At 49.8% G+C, this 16,046-nt stretch overlaps 1 protein-coding gene across 8 annotated transcripts in view; it reads left to right on the top strand.

Moving 5' to 3' along the window:
- The first annotated feature begins 6,300 nt into the window (after positions 1 to 6,300).
- PPHLN1 (periphilin 1) overlaps positions 6,301 to 16,046 on the top strand; it is a 185,386-nt gene continuing 175,640 nt past the window's right edge. For 2 of the 8 annotated variants that reach the window (XM_073573253.1, XM_073573245.1), the window contains exon 1: positions 9,790 to 10,003. Coding sequence is in view for 2 of the 8 variants with exons in the window: in XM_073573242.1 (XP_073429343.1) it covers positions 9,639 to 9,759 (121 nt within the window). In the remaining 6 variants the exon portion in view is untranslated. Of the gene's footprint in view, positions 6,398 to 8,886; positions 8,966 to 9,623; positions 9,760 to 9,789; positions 10,004 to 16,046 lie in introns of those variants that run through there. The other 6 variants (XM_073573247.1, XM_073573252.1, XM_073573249.1 and 3 more) reach the window with 6 other exon arrangements.

The following is a 16,046-nucleotide window of genomic DNA, read 5'->3' as shown; positions in this document are numbered from 1 at the left end:
ACCACGAACACCTCTGCCAAGCTGCCCCCGGCCCGTATGGCTCGTGTGAGAACCATCACCGCTGCTGTGTGCTGGGAATGCCTCAAGCAACCGATTTACCAGAGTTGCTTGTTTATTAGCCAATATTAGGTCAAGGTTCTCCTGTGGCATGATGTTTTGTAATTTGCCTTTATAGCGTGGATCCAGGATGCTGGCCAACCAGTAGTCGTCATCGTTCATCATTTTGGCAATGCGGGGGTCCCTTTTTAGGATCCGCAAGGCATAATCTGACATGTGGGCCAATGTTCCCGGTGTCAATGATGCACTGCGAGTGCTGGGTGGAGGAGCACTTTCTGGCAAATCCACATCCCTCCAGTCACGCACAAACCCTGTACCAGACCTTGCCACGCCAACATTTTCACTTGCCCCACGAGATGTATCCTCCTCCCCTAAGTAATCATCCCCATCATCCTCCTCCTCCTCCTCTTCTTCCTCCACCTCGTCCAGGAGAGGTCCCTGAGCAGACAATGGCTGAATGTCATCAAGGATTCCCTCCTCCTCTTCCTCCTCATCAACATTGGCTGCAGACGCCTGCTCCTTAAGGTGCGTCAAAGTTTGCATGAGCAGACGCATAAGTGGGATACTCATGCTTAGGATGGCGTCGTCTGCGCTTACCAGCCGTGTGCATTCCTCAAAACACTGAAGGACTTTACAAAGGTCTTTCAGCTTCGACCACTGCACGCCTGTCAACTCCATGTCTGCTCTCAAAGTGCCTGGCCGTGTATCCTCCCACAAATGCATTATGGCCTGCCTCTGCTCGCACAGCCGCTCCACCATGTGCAGGGTGGAGTTCCACCTTGTTGCAATGTCGATAATGAGGCGGTGGTTGGGAAGGTGGAGCAATCGCTGCAGCTTCTGCATACGAACGGAGTGTACAGGCGACCGGCGGATGTGCGCGCACAGTCTTCGCACCTTCTGGAGCAGGGCTGTTAACTCCGGATAATTTTTGAGGAAGCACTGCACCACCAGGTTCAAGGTGTGAGCCAAGCAAGGTATATGGCTGAGTTTTGAAAGGGCTATGGCTGCCACAAAATTACGGCCGTTATCACTAACTACCTTGCCTGCCTCAAGATGTACACTTCCCAGCCATGACTCAGTTTGTCGCTTCAAGTACTCGGCCAGCACCTCGGCGGTGTGTCTGTCGCCCAAACACATCATCTGCAACACAGCCTGCTGACGCTTTCCACTAGCTGCTCGATAGGGGGACACATCGTGTGCAACAGTGGCAGCTGCAGATGGAGTGCTCGTACGACTGCGCTCTGTGGACGAGCTTTCGTTTCTGGAGGAGGAGGAGGAGGAGGGTCGAACGCCTACAGCCAACTGTTTCCTATACCGTGGGCTAGGCAGCACTGTCCCACCACCGCTGTCCCCTGTGGACCCTGCATCCACCACATTAACCCAGTGCGCAGTGATGGACACGTAACGGCCCTGGCCATGCCGACTGGACCATGCATCAGTTGTGAGGTGCACCTTTCCGCTCACTGACTGCTTGAGTGCATGGACAATGCGGTCTTTCACATGATGGTGGAGGGCTGGGATGGCTTTGCGAGAGAAAAAGTGGCGACTGGGTAGGTCATAGCGTGGTACTGCATAGGCCATGAGTTTGCGGAAAGCTGTGCTTTCCACCAACCGAAAGGGCATCATCTCAAACGAGATTAGTTTGGCAATGTGGGCGTTCAAACCCAGTGTACGCGGATGAGAGACTGAGTACTTTCTTGACCTACTCATAGTGTCTGGGAGGGTGAGCTGGACTTGAGAGCTGCATATGGTGGAAGTAGCGGTGGACAGGGCGGACTGAGAGAGGGTTGATGATGGTGATGGAGTTGTGTTCTTTCTGATGGCCTAGAATCAGTCTTTCGTTGATATAACAGTGGGATTCCCTGACTGCTGTGGTCTTGCAACGACACCTCAACATTTGCTGCTGTGCTAACCGGTGGGCTTACAGTGGGGGAAACAATGTAGCGTTGCTGACTACCTTCGTTGTGATCAGTTGCACATGTGGCACTTGAGGTTTGGTGTTGTGTCCACGCTTGCAAGTGCATGCTGGTTAAATGTCTAAGCATGCAACTGGTATTCAAATTTTTCAGATTTTTCCCTCGGCTAAAGGTCTTTGCGCACTTCTTACAGATAACCTTGGCCTGATCATGAGGATTTTGTTCAAAAAAGTGCCACACTGCACTCTTCCTACTTTGGCAGACATTTTGCGGCCTAGCACGCTGTAATCTTTTGACCCTCTGGACAAGCTGTCCAGCAACTCTTTTGATGTTTGGAACCTGTCTTTGGAGTGCTCCGGGCCTGCCAGATAACAGCTGTTGCGATGTCGATGTCTGCTGTGGATGCTCCTCATCTGAGCTATTGGAAGCAGCACCCTCTTCCCCCAATGGATGCCAATCTGGGTCAACAACTGGGTCATCCATCACCTCCTCTTCTATGTCATGTGCACCTTTCTCTGTGTCACCGTGTATGGTGGTATAGTGTGCGGGAAGGGGCACCTGAGTCTCATCAGGGTCAAAATCTGGCTCTGTACACTGCGAGGACAATGTAGTGCTCTGAGTGAATGTACCAGCAGAATCATCCATAAGCGGCTGTGCATCAGTGCACTCCATGTCAGATTCATCTTGGCCTGGGTAATTCACCATTTCACTTGATAATCCAGGCATGGTATGTGAAAACAGCTCCATGGAGTAATCAGCAGTATGGCCTGCGTCATCCTTCAATCTTGGTTGGGGTGAAGGACACAAGGAAAGGTGTGGTTCATGAACATGAGCCTCCAATGACGACTCAGTGCTTTTACTTTTTACAACTGAAGAAGAGGAGGCAATAGAGCTGGAGGCTGAGTCAGCAATGTAAGACAAAACTTTTTCCTGATGCTCTGCCTTTAAAAGCGGTTTGCCAACTCCTAGAAAACTAAGCGTTCAAGGCCTTATGTAGCCAGACGATGACGCAGGGTCAGCACCTCCTGCATTCGGTCCTATTTTGCTCTTGCCACTACCATCAGATCCACCACCAACACCATCATTACCAGCTGCCAACCCCCGCCCAATTCCACGGCCTCTTCCACCAGCCTTCCTCATTTTTGGTAGAAATGTAGACAAAATCCAACAAACTATATAGTAATGTAAAACAAGGTACAAGGTGTCTATAGGACAGGGGAGATTTAGAATTTCTGCACACACTTGTGGACAGTGGACACTTTTGGATTGTGTGAGGCCCACTGATATCTGAGCGCTATGTGACAGGCTCGATGGCACAGCTGCCTGTGACCAAAGTGACGAGTGGATAATGGAGATTTTGAATCTCTGCGCACACTTTTGGACACTGGACACTTGTGGATTGTGTGAGGCCCACTGATATCTGAGCGCTATGTGACAGGCTCGATGGCACAGCTGCCTGTGACCAAAGTGACGAGAGGATAATGGAGATTTTGAATCTCTGCGCACACTTTTGGACACTGGACACTTGTGGATTGTGTGAGGCCCACTGATATCTGAGCGCTATGTGACACGCTCGATGGCACAGCTGCCTGTGACCAAAGTGACGAGAGGATAATGGAGATTTTGAATCTCTGCGCACACTTTTGGACACTGGACACTTGTGGATTGTGTGAGGCCCACTGATATCTGAGCGCTATGTGACACGCTCGATGGCACAGCTGCCTGTGACCAAAGTGACGAGAGGATAATGGAGATTTTGAATCTCTGCGCACACTTTTGGACACTGGACACTTGTGGATTGTGTGAGGCCCACTGATATCTGAGCGCTATGTGACACGCTCGATGGCACAGCTGCCTGTGACCAAAGTGACGAGAGGATAATGGAGATTTTGAATCTCTGCGCACACTTTTGGACACTGGACACTTGTGGATTGTGTGAGGCCCACTGATATCTGAGCGCTATGTGACAGGCTCGATGGCACAGCTGTGACCAAAGTGACGAGAGGATAATGGAGATTTAGAATTTCTGCACACACTTGTGGACAGTGGACACTTTTGGATTGTGTGAGGCCCACTGATATCTGAGCGCTATGTGACAGGCTCGATGGCACAGCTGCCTGTGACCAAAGTGACGAGTGGATAATGGAGATTTTGAATCTCTGCGCACACTTTTGGACACTGGACACTTGTGGATTGTGTGAGGCCCACTGATATCTGAGCGCTATGTGACAGGCTCGATGGCACAGCTGCCTGTGACCAAAGTGACGAGAGGATAATGGAGATTTTGAATCTCTGCGCACACTTTTGGACACTGGACACTTGTGGATTGTGTGAGGCCCACTGATATCTGAGCGCTATGTGACACGCTCGATGGCACAGCTGCCTGTGACCAAAGTGACGAGAGGATAATGGAGATTTTGAATCTCTGCGCACACTTTTGGACACTGGACACTTGTGGATTGTGTGAGGCCCACTGATATCTGAGCGCTATGTGACACGCTCGATGGCACAGCTGCCTGTGACCAAAGTGACGAGAGGATAATGGAGATTTTGAATCTCTGCGCACACTTTTGGACACTGGACACTTGTGGATTGTGTGAGGCCCACTGATATCTGAGCGCTATGTGACACGCTCGATGGCACAGCTGCCTGTGACCAAAGTGACGAGAGGATAATGGAGATTTTGAATCTCTGCGCACACTTTTGGACACTGGACACTTGTGGATTGTGTGAGGCCCACTGATATCTGAGCGCTATGTGACAGGCTCGATGGCACAGCTGTGACCAAAGTGACGAGAGGATAATGGAGATTTTGAATCTCTGCGCACACTTTTGGACACTGGACACTTGTGGATTGTGTGAGGCCCACTGATATCTGAGCGCTATGTGACAGGCTCGATGGCACAGCTGCCTGTGACAAAAGTGACGAGAGGATAATGGAGATTTTGAATCTCTGCGCACACTTTTGGACACTGGACACTTGTGGATTGTGTGAGGCCCACTGATATCTGAGCGCTATGTGACAGGCTCGATGGCACAGCTGTGACCAAAGTGACGAGAGGATAATGGAGATTTTGAATCTCTGCGCACACTTTTGGACACTGGACACTTGTGGATTGTGTGAGGCCCACTGATATCTGAGCGCTATGTGACACGCTCGATGGCACAGCTGCCTGTGACAAAAGTGACGAGAGGATAATGGAGATTTTGAATCTCTGCGCACACTTTTGGACACTGGACACTTGTGGATTGTGTGAGGCCCACTGATATCTGAGCGCTATGTGACAGGGTCGATGGCACAGCTGTGACCAAAGTGACGAGAGGATAATGGAGATTTTGAATCTCTGCGCACACTTTTGGACACTGGACACTTGTGGATTGTGTGAGGCCCACTGATATCTGAGCGCTATGTGACACGCTCGATGGCACAGCTGCCTGTGACCAAAGTGACGAGAGGATAATGGAGATTTTGAATCTCTGCGCACACTTTTGGACACTGGACACTTGTGGATTGTGTGAGGCCCACTGATATCTGAGCGCTATGTGACAGGCTCGATGGCACAGCTGTGACAAAAGTGACTAGAGGATAAGGGAGATTGGATTGCTTTTAAAAAAGCAGTTTGCGAAGCAGTGGGTAAACAGCAATGCCAGCGTGTCAGGAAGCCTTAAAAGGCAGCCCAACAACCAACACCACTGATACACCACAATATAGCCTCCCCTTGCACTGCACACACAGTGACTTGTGTGTTGTGCAGGCCAAATCGCTAGCAGCAGAAGCAGTTTTTTTGTCTTCTTCCCTGCCTAACGCTCTCCCTACAGAATCAGCAGCAACCTCTCCCTATACTAAGATCGGCAGAAGTAAGATGGCGGTCGGCATGCACGCCCTTTTATACCCCCTGTGACGCCCACCAAAGCAAGCCAATCACTTGCATGCCCTTCTGAAAGATGGTGGTGACCCGTGCCTAGGTCATCACGTTGCCCACAGTGTCCGTGGATCCTGATTGGCTGAAAAAGAGCGCAAAACAAACTTTTGAAACGCGACTTTGGCGCGTAAGTCGCCGACCTCGTGGCCGACCTCATCCTAGGGTTGGGTTTTGTTTCATGAAACCCGACTTTGCCAAAAGTCGGCGACTTTTGAATTTTTTCGACCCGTTTCGCGCAACTCTAATTGCTAGATCAGACTGGGCTGGACCATAGAGAAGGTCACATGATCAGGGGCTTCAGAAACACTGAGAGGTTAGCTGGGTCAGATAGTGCAGGAGCATAGGAAAGGTCACATGATCAGGGGCTCCAGAAACACAGAGAGGACTGCTGCATCAGACAGTGCTGGAAAGGTCACATGATCAGGGTCTTCAGGAACACAGAGGATTGCCGCAGGCAGAGCAGAGACAGCTGGTCACACAGCCACGGCATGCAGCCATGAGGTGAGGTGCGCATGCACACTGCTCCAGGCATCTTGCAGCACAACAGTCACGAGGTGCATGTGCACACTGCTCCAGGAATCTTTCAGCATAAGACATGAGAGACCTCCAAGGCGCCCGCAGGGACCCGACACTGGGGGCAAAGCGGCATGACAGGCATGGCAGGCGTGACAGTACCCCCTTCTTTAAGCCCCCTCTTACCAGGGCTGGGCAAAAAAAACACTTTAGGCAAAAACCCGAGTATTTCCAAGCCATTCCTCGTAGCGTTGTTCCGCCATCTTGAAACCGTCACCTGCACTGGATAGGATACAGGAGACGCAGACGTAGACACGGGTAGCCAGAGGAGAGGGCAGCGAGTAGACGTGGAAGTCTTCATTCTCTGGCTGCCTCAATATTCCAAGCGAGTTAAGGAAACATAAACCAAGTCTGATTCTTCAGAAGGAAACAGCAGTCCAAGAAGCCGAGGTACCAGCGGAGTCCTGGGCCTGATTATCTGTGACGGACTCAGCTTCTGCTGAGCCGATTTTTTGAGTGGACCCTCTGGGTTGTGGCACCCACCCACCGAGGGTGAGCTGACCTTGTGTGGAACCACCCCCCTATACAGGGAGTGTCAGGGGCAAGACCAAGGGGGTGAGCCACCACGACTGCTGGGACCAGATGGCCGGCTCAGGGGGACACTAGTGAGTATCTAACAACAGGAATGAGCAGGATGCAAAACATAAAGCGAGGTCACTGGGTTTCTTCAATAAACGTGGTTTCAAGCTTTAATCAGGTGCAAGGCATAAACAGTGAAACACAGCAAAGTGCGTGCAGGGGCACGCCAAATGTTCAAGGCATAACACGTGCTAGAAAACATACCAGGGTCCAAGGCAGGGTACGTGCTAGGAGACACACCAGGGTTTCAAGGCAGGAGGCCTGCTAGGAGACACGCCAGGGTCCAAGAGAGGATGCGTGCTAGGAGACACGCCAGAGTCCAAGACAGGGTGCGTGCTAGGAGACACGCCAGGGTCCAAGGCAGGGTGCGTGCTAGAAGACCCGCCAGGGTCCAAGGCAGGGTGCGATGGCATCGGACTCCGGACTACTGGCAACGACCGACAGGATCCAGGCATCAGGTTCAGGGCCGGACTGGGACTAAAATTCAGCCCTGGCATTTGAAGTTACACAGGCCCACTAGTCACATGGTGACTATATAATATCTTTGTACACTTGTAGGTTACAAGAAGTGAGAGGAGATTAACACGACTATATAACATGTAGTCAGATCTGTGCCCAGTATTTCAGCTCAGTCCTATTTATTGCTTTTAGGTACAGTACTCCTCCCAAAGCTCTGTCCCTTTTGTACGCACGGTGACAGAATTCCTGGCAGAACTGCTATCCATTGGGCAACCAGACCCCCTGGTCATAGCTGCCCCTATCATACCTCCCAACTTTTGAAGAAGGGAAAGAGGGATAAAGACTGCGACTGCGCGCTGCAAATTTTAGGCCACGCCCAGCCACACCCATTTTGCAACTAGTCACACCCATGTCCACGCCTAATTGCACCCATTTAGCACTGCTGATCACACTGACTGGTACTGAGGGCACAGTGGCTGGCATTATGGGCACACTGACTGGCACTAAGGAAGAGAGAAAACAGAGACAGAGAGAAAAAAGAGAGAGAAAGAAAGGAGAGTGAGAGAGAAAGAAAGAACAGAGAGAGACCGAAGAAAGAACAGAGAGAGAAAGGAGGGGAAAGAAAGAAAGAAAGAACAGAGAGAGACAAAGAAAGAACAGAGAGAGAAAGAAGTAAATAAAAGAAAGAACAGAGAGAAAGAAAGAGAGGAAAGAAAAAGAAAGAAAGAGGGGAAAGAAAGAACAGAGAGAGAGAGAAAGAAAAAAGAAAGATTAGAGAAAGAAAGAACAGAGAGAGAAAGAAAATGAGGGAAAGACAGAACAGAGAATGAGAAAGAAAGAACAGAGAAAGAAAGAAAAAGAAATAAATAAAGAAAGATTCTATAAAGATACTATAGCAGCCCAGCTCCCATTGTACTGCCCACCTGAGCCTCCCGGTGCAGGACATATCATGATCTCCTCACATGGCCGGCAACCCCAATTCCAAGGCGATCCTGCTGTCTGCACTGTCGGAGGAGGACATGGTGATGGATCTGAAGCATTCCTGGTTCTGTTACAATCTCCTCAAGAAATTATCTAATTTCCAGTCAGCTTCCAGCACATCACTTCAGGTGGAACGTCTTGTGTGTGTTTTAAAATGCTCCTCGGGGCTCCGCCATGTACTCCTGTGTCCGTGGGAAAAGCCTGCTTTGTATGCTTCGTACACACTTGGCTCTGCTCCGTACATCCTGTACACATATGGCTTCACTCCGTACACACACGGCTCTGAGAGGTTAGCTGGGTCAGACAATGCTGGAACATAGGAAAGGTCACATGATCAGGGGCTCCAGAAACACAGAGAGGACTGCTGCATCAGACAGTGCTGGAAAGGTCACATGATCAGGGTCTTCAGGAACACAGAGGATTGCCGCAGGCAGAGCATAGACAGCTGGTCACACAGCCACGGCATGCAGCCACGAGGTGAGGTCCAGGCATCTTGCAGCACAACAGTCACGAGGTGCATGTGCACACTGATCCAGGAATCTTGCAGCATAAGACATGAGAGACCTCCAAGGCGCCCGCAGGGACCCGGCACTGGGGGCAAAGCGGCATGACAGGCCTGGCAGGCATGACATTGGGGCCCCTGTGCAAGAAATGTGTCTGGGCCCCCTTCCTTTTATGGCGACAAAGCTACATACAGTATATATATAGATATATAGCCACACTCACATACATGTTGTGATGCAGTGACCCCTGTGACAGCTAGAGGGCGCTGTATTGGCTTCCCAGGACATGCATGCAGGCGTTTCCTTTATTGTGATGGGGAAATGATGAGCGGCAGAGTTGTGAATGGCCGATATGTATCACAAGGATGGGTGGTCTTGTGATGGAAGCCGGAACGTGTGTTGTTCAGCAGATCTACTGCTGAGGGTTTGTTACTGTGTATTGGGAAAGTTTCCAGGTGACTTGGTGAGATGGTGGGACCAGTCACCTACAAACCCACCCAGGGGCATGTGTCTGAATGCCCAATGTAAAGCCTGTATGTGCGTGGCTGTGTGTGGAATAGGACCTCTAGTGAGGTCATGACCATGTGATCCATACCTCACCTGTGGGTGTGGTTATGTAGCATATATTGTGCCTGAGGTCTGGTCACATGGAGAGAGAGATACATGGTGTGTACCTGAATGGTTCAGGGTGCAAGGTCCTGGAGGGTCAGTGTTGGGAGATTCTGGGAGAATCGGATCCCTGGAGCACATGCTGCGACCTTGGACCTGGTGAGGCCTGTGTATTGGGCGGTTCCAAAGTGGGGATGGACGTCCTGAATAGCACATAGACAGGTCACGTGTTTGCAGAGTCAGTGATGGCACTGCATTGGGGGAGCTACTGTCCGTCTGTGGATCTGGACTGTCAGGTGGCCTGGTAAGCAAGGCGTTATCCGGGACGGTGATCCCAGTTCGGCAGCTTCCTGAGAGAGAGGACTACCAAAGAGTCGGCATCTGGAGCAGGAGCTCCTGCGAGGTAACCCCGGACAAGACTATTGGTGCCCATTGTGTTCTATGGACATTAATGAACTGTTCGGCGTGCGGTCGCCCACGGTAACTGGGCAAAGAGGTCCAGCGTGTTTAGTGACAGCGTGTTTAAGCCGTATACTAAGAAATGTGATGGACTATGTGTAAGCTTGGGAAGTGTAACAAGGCTTACGGTGCGGTTTATGATGGCATAATAAATCGCATGGACTGTTTAAGTGGAAAGTGTTTCTGTGTGCATCAATATCGCAGCCAAGTGAGTGTCCCCCAACGCACTCAGTGAGTGCTACCTTACAATGTATATATATTACATAGTCTCCTTTATTATGTATATTGCTGTCCCTTACACAGTGCCCTCTCTTGTCATGTACAGTACTGTCCCTTACATATTGGACTATATAGAGCCCTGTTTTTTATTACATACCGTCCTATCTTATTAGCTGTATAATGCAATGATGGCTGATGTAGCATGGGAAAGCTTCCTTTCTAATGGAGGAGCTGATGGACTGGTAGTCTGGTCACCGGCTCCTCCATCATTTTATATCTAAAAAGAGAGGTGACTATGTAATAAAAGAGGCGCGGTGAATACCAAAATTAACAAGAATACACTATGCAAGAGACAGCACTATACATAACAGTAGAGGAAGCTATATGATAAGGGACGGTACCATATACAACTAGAGAGGATGGTACGTAATAAGAGACGGTGTTATACATAATAAAAGTGGAAACTATGTAACTAAGGATGGTGTTATACAGAATTAGTGAGTACACTATATGCTAAGGGACTGTGTTATACATATTAAGTATGTTCATTATATACTAAGGGACTGTGTTATACATAATAAAGGGAGTACACTATATATCAAGGGACTGTGTTATACATAATAAAGGGAGTACACTATATACTAAGGGACTGTGTTAGATATAAGAGATAATGTCTTCCTCCACCTCCCCCTGTTCTTAAGGCCATTATAAGTCCCCCTTCCTCCCATCCCAAACCCCCACGCCCCTCATTGTCCTCCTCCCCCCCGCATCCCATTATTGTCCTCTCCCCCACACCATCATTGCCCTCTTCACCACCTCCATCATTTTCTTCTCCCTCACCACTACCTTTGCTTTCTCCCCCACCACTCCCATCATTGCCCATTTCACCACCTCAACTGAATAGCGAAGCCACTAAAGAAGACTCAAAGTCTCCAAAAATTCATTTTTAAACAGCAAACAAAAAGGCAGCAACACTTACCTGCCCAGATCTAGGAACAAATGCACTGCAGGGTGCAGCCAACCCATAAAGCAAGATGTCAGCAACACAGGTGCAAAATACCAGATCAACAGCCACTCTCCACCAACTCATTCCTGGAGGGGGTGACTGCCCGGTATACAATTGCACAATAAAGGCCCGCATAGGGCGCTGTTCACACAAAGGTACTGCACAGTGACTGGTCCACAGCCTATTAATCACGCCACTACTATTTAATTAGGCATGCTGGCCAGCACACTCTGGGCTTCTCCCCATCTCCCCCATCATGGCCTTCTCCCCATCTCCCTCCCCCATCATGGCCTCCTCCACCTACACACACACACACACACACACACACACAAACACACACAGCACCTCTCACCTGTCCGCATCATCACCGGAGCCCGCGCTTTCTCGCTCTGGCATAGCGGCTAGCTCTTCGCTGAATGATGACGTCATCCAGCAGCGTTGCTCTCTGTGTCAGAGACAGGAAGCGCTGGCGCCGCCACGCTCCCGACCACACCCATTTCACAACTAGTCACACCCATGTCCACACCTCAGCCATACCCATTTAGCACTGCTGATCACACTGACTGGTACTGAGGGCACAGTGGCTGGCATTATGGGCACAGTGGCTGGTACTGAGGAAAAGAAAGAAAGAGGGGAAAGAAAGAACAGAGAGAAAGGAAAAAAAAGAGGGGAAAAGTAAGCTCCCGACCGGAGCAGACTCTCCCTCAAATTCGGGACTGTCCCACTGGATCTGGGACGGTTGGGAGGTATGAATGTCCCCACCATACACCTTGTACACGCATGACTCCGCACACCTCATACACACATGGTTCCGCTTTGTATGCCTCGTACACACACGGCTCTGCTCAGTACTCCTCGCACACACACGGCTCCACTCAGTACACACATGGCTCCACTCCGTACACCCCATACACACTCGGCTCTGCTCCGTACACATACGGCTCCGCTCCGTACACCTCATACACACGTGGCTCTGCTCCGTACACCTCATACACACGTGGCTCTGCTCCGTACACCTCATACACACGTGGCTCTGCTCCGTACACCTCGTACACACGTGGCTCTGCTCCGTACACCTCGTACACACGTGGCTCTGCTCCGTACACCTCGTACACACGTGGCTCTGCTCCGTACACCTCGTACACACGTGGCTCTGCTCCGTACACCTCGTACACACGTGGCTCTGCTCCGTACACCTCGTACACACGCGGCTCCGCTCCGTACACCTCGTACACACGCGGCTTCACTCCGTACACCATGCAAACCCCTCCTGACTCCACAAATAAACTTCCCCTCATCCAGCACCATGACAACCAGCACAGCATACACCGAGGGCTGTGCACACAGGACCTATGATGAGGTCACAGGAGGGGAGGATTCAGGGGGTCACATGATCAGGGGCCTCGGACAGAGGCCCCTGATCATGTGATCCATGACTCCTCCCCTCCTGTGACCTCATTGGATCACCCGCCAGGGCCGTGGGGTACTCTGCGCCGGGCCCGTAGATTTCAATGGGAGATGTCACAGTGGTGGTGACCCGGTCCGTGGCCTTGGGCGTCCATGTAAAAGGGGTAGAGTGATGGGGATAGTTATTGAGATGATTCGTGACGCCACCTGTGGTTTCTGGTCAGTTTGACCAGCGCTGCAGGGTTGCTTCTCTGGGACAGATGTTGTGGTGCAGCAATGATGTTGAATTTCCCCACAGGTGGAGCTGTAGTCCCAGGGCAGAGTAGATGAAGGTGGTAAATGGGAAGATGGTGTAAGGATGCAAACGTAGCAGAGCCGGGTGCAAGGTGCAGGAATAAGTGGAGGACACAAGGGCATGTAGTTCTAAAGCTTTACTCAGTCTGTTGCGTATACAGGTGCCCACTCCGGTGCCGTGTCTTCCAGGTCAGGGGCTCAGCCAACTCCCAGGCAAGGTAAAATACACCTTTCCAGCACTCCTTCATGTGCCTTCTCTGAACCTCTCCACACTAGCGCCTAATCTGAAGTACTTGTAATTGCGTATTAAATTCAAGTCCCTCCTTCTTGATGTTACTTAGAACTCTACTTGTACGGCAGACTGCTGTAGCCTGCTTCGGGGACTCCTGGCTATCAAGTCCCGGCTCACTCATGTTGCAGTTGTGCCCCCAAGTCTTAGGCTACTTTCACACATCAGGTTTTCGGCGTCAGGCGCGATCCGGCGTCGTGCCGGAACGCCGGATCCGGCAAATGTTTAGTAAAACCGGATGTGACGGATCCGGTTTTCTGCCGGATCCGTCTTTTTCTTGACAGACAAAACCGGATCCGTCTCATCCGGTTCATCCGTTTTTCTATCCGTTTTTCGACGGATTACGCCGGATCCGGTTTTTAAAATTGACCCTTGTGGCCTTCCGAACGGGATTGGCTACTGGAAAACTATATATAGCGTGTTCCTACAGCCCTTCTTTGACAGGTTGTCGAGGAGAAAGTGCAGGTTGGAGAGAAGAGCAAGTTACTGGTGAAGATGGATGTTGTCATTGGAAATATTTTGAAGAATTTGGCGGATTTTATAGCGGAGGCGAATCGTTTGAGGGTGATTGTTCTGGAGAAGGAGAGAGCGAGACAGCAGCGCATCAGGCATCGTAGACGACGTTTGTGGATCCACCCCATCACAGCCAAGAGAATGACGCGTGGGGTCTATTCTACACTCTGCATGTACCTTCGACGAAACCCGGATAAATTTTTTGGATATGTTAGGATGAAAATGGAGAATTTTGATTACTTGGTGGAGCGCATTGCACACCTCATAAGAAAAGCGGACACCTATTGCCGCTTCTCTGTTTCACCCGCAGAGCGTCTGATGGTGACTTTAAGGTAAGCCACATTTATTGGATGTGATCGCATCAGAGCACACTTTCACTGCAATCTTGTTGGTGGTAGTTTGTATCTCCAAGTGTTATAGCTCAGTTTTGGTATGTAATGCCGTGATTTAAAACTAATTTATTGTTTTTTAATTCCCCACAGATTTCTTGCAACTGGAGAATCCCTTTCGTCACTGCATTTCCAGTACAGACTCGGGATTTCCACCATATCTGGAATTGTGAAGTACACATGCCGTGCACTGTGGGACTCCTTAGCTGAAGAGTTTTTACCAGAGCCCACAACAGAGAGGTGGATTGAAATTGCTGAGTTTCAACAGATATGTCAGTTTCCCAACTGCTTGGGCGCTGTGGACGGGAAACATATCCGCATTGTAAAGCCAGCTGGATCGGGATCGGAATATTTCAATTACAAGAAATATTTTTCAATTGTCCTCATGGCCATCGCTGACGCGGAATACAAATTTATTGCGGTTGATATTGGGGCCTATGGCCGCTCCAATGACTCTCAAGTTTTCAAACTGTCTGCCATGGGGCGTAAACTGTATGGAAACACCTTCCAGTTCCCACCACCTAGACCGCTGCCGCAAACATCTGGTCCACCTATGCCATTTGTCTGTGTAGGGAATGAAGCCTTCCAGCTGTCAGAACACCTTTTGAAACCGTACTCTAGCAGAGGATTGACAAGACCAAAACGCATTTTTAATTACCGCCTCACAAGAGCAAGAAGAATGGTTGAATGTACCTTTGGTATTCTGACAGCCAAATGGCGGGTCCTATTGACTGCGATCAACCTCAAGACAGAAACTGTGGACGAGGTGATCAAAGCGTGCGTGGTACTCCACAATTTTGTTATCTGCAAGGAACCCATTTCCATTGAGGACACCTCTGAAGAAACCACCTTGCAAGATTACCAGGACATTACCACTAGAAGTTCTGTGACGGTTTCAGTAATGAGGGACAATTTTGCACTATACTTTATGTCACCTCAAGGCAGAGTACACTGGCAGGATGACAGAGTGTGAAAGATTTGTGCCCTAACCAAACTTGTGTACCTTCTGTACCAACAGTATATACCTTTGCCAACCAAAGTTGGCTATCTTGTCATGGTCTCTATTTTTAGCTTTAGGCCACAGGTGTGTACCTGGTTGTGTTTTATGCAAAGTATTTCACCTTTTAACAAAAGTTGTGTACATTGTTAGGAAATCACCAACAATAAACACAACTTTTTAGGTGAAATACTTTGCTTCAAACACAACCAGGAACACAACTGTGGCAAAAAGCTAAAATTTACCCACAGTTATATACCTAGTTTTGAATACCATTTCACCTTTTAAATACCCTGTATTTAACCTTTTTCGCCGCAGAAAGAAATGACAGACAACCAGTGTAAAATAATTTAACTTTTATTGAAAAATGTTTTTTTTAGTAAACTTTTTTAAAATTTTAATAACTTGTTTAATAAAGCTTTGAAACCATAAAACTGGTCATTTTTATTTAAATACACACATTATAAATCTGTGTAGTGTGTGGTGGAAATACTGCTGGAGGGGCTGCGGGACACTTCGACACTGGGAGTGTGGAGAGAGGACTGGGATCGTGGTGGGGAAGGAACAGTTAGAGGTGAAGGTGTGGAAAAAACTACAGAATGGGTGGACATGTGGGAAGCAGAAGAGGTGGTGGGTGGTGGAGTGGAGGGTTGGGCAGGGACTGTAGGAGCAGATGATGTTGATGGCAAGTTGTATGGGGAAGGAGTTTGGTACGGGGCAGGTTGCTGGAAGTGGGGAGATGTCTGGTACGGGGCAGGTTGCTGGAAGTGGGGAGATGTCTGGTACGGGGCAGGTTGCTGGAAGTGGGGAGATGTCTGGTACGGGGCAGGTTGCTGGAAGTGGGGAGATGTCTGGTACGGGGCAGGTTGCTGG

Source organism: Dendrobates tinctorius, unplaced genomic scaffold, assembly GCF_039654945.1.
Source record: "Dendrobates tinctorius isolate UK_male_01 unplaced genomic scaffold, ASM3965494v1 ptg000035l, whole genome shotgun sequence".
NCBI lineage: Eukaryota > Metazoa > Chordata > Amphibia > Anura > Dendrobatidae > Dendrobates > Dendrobates tinctorius.
This window is presented reverse-complemented; position numbering and strand designations above follow the sequence as displayed.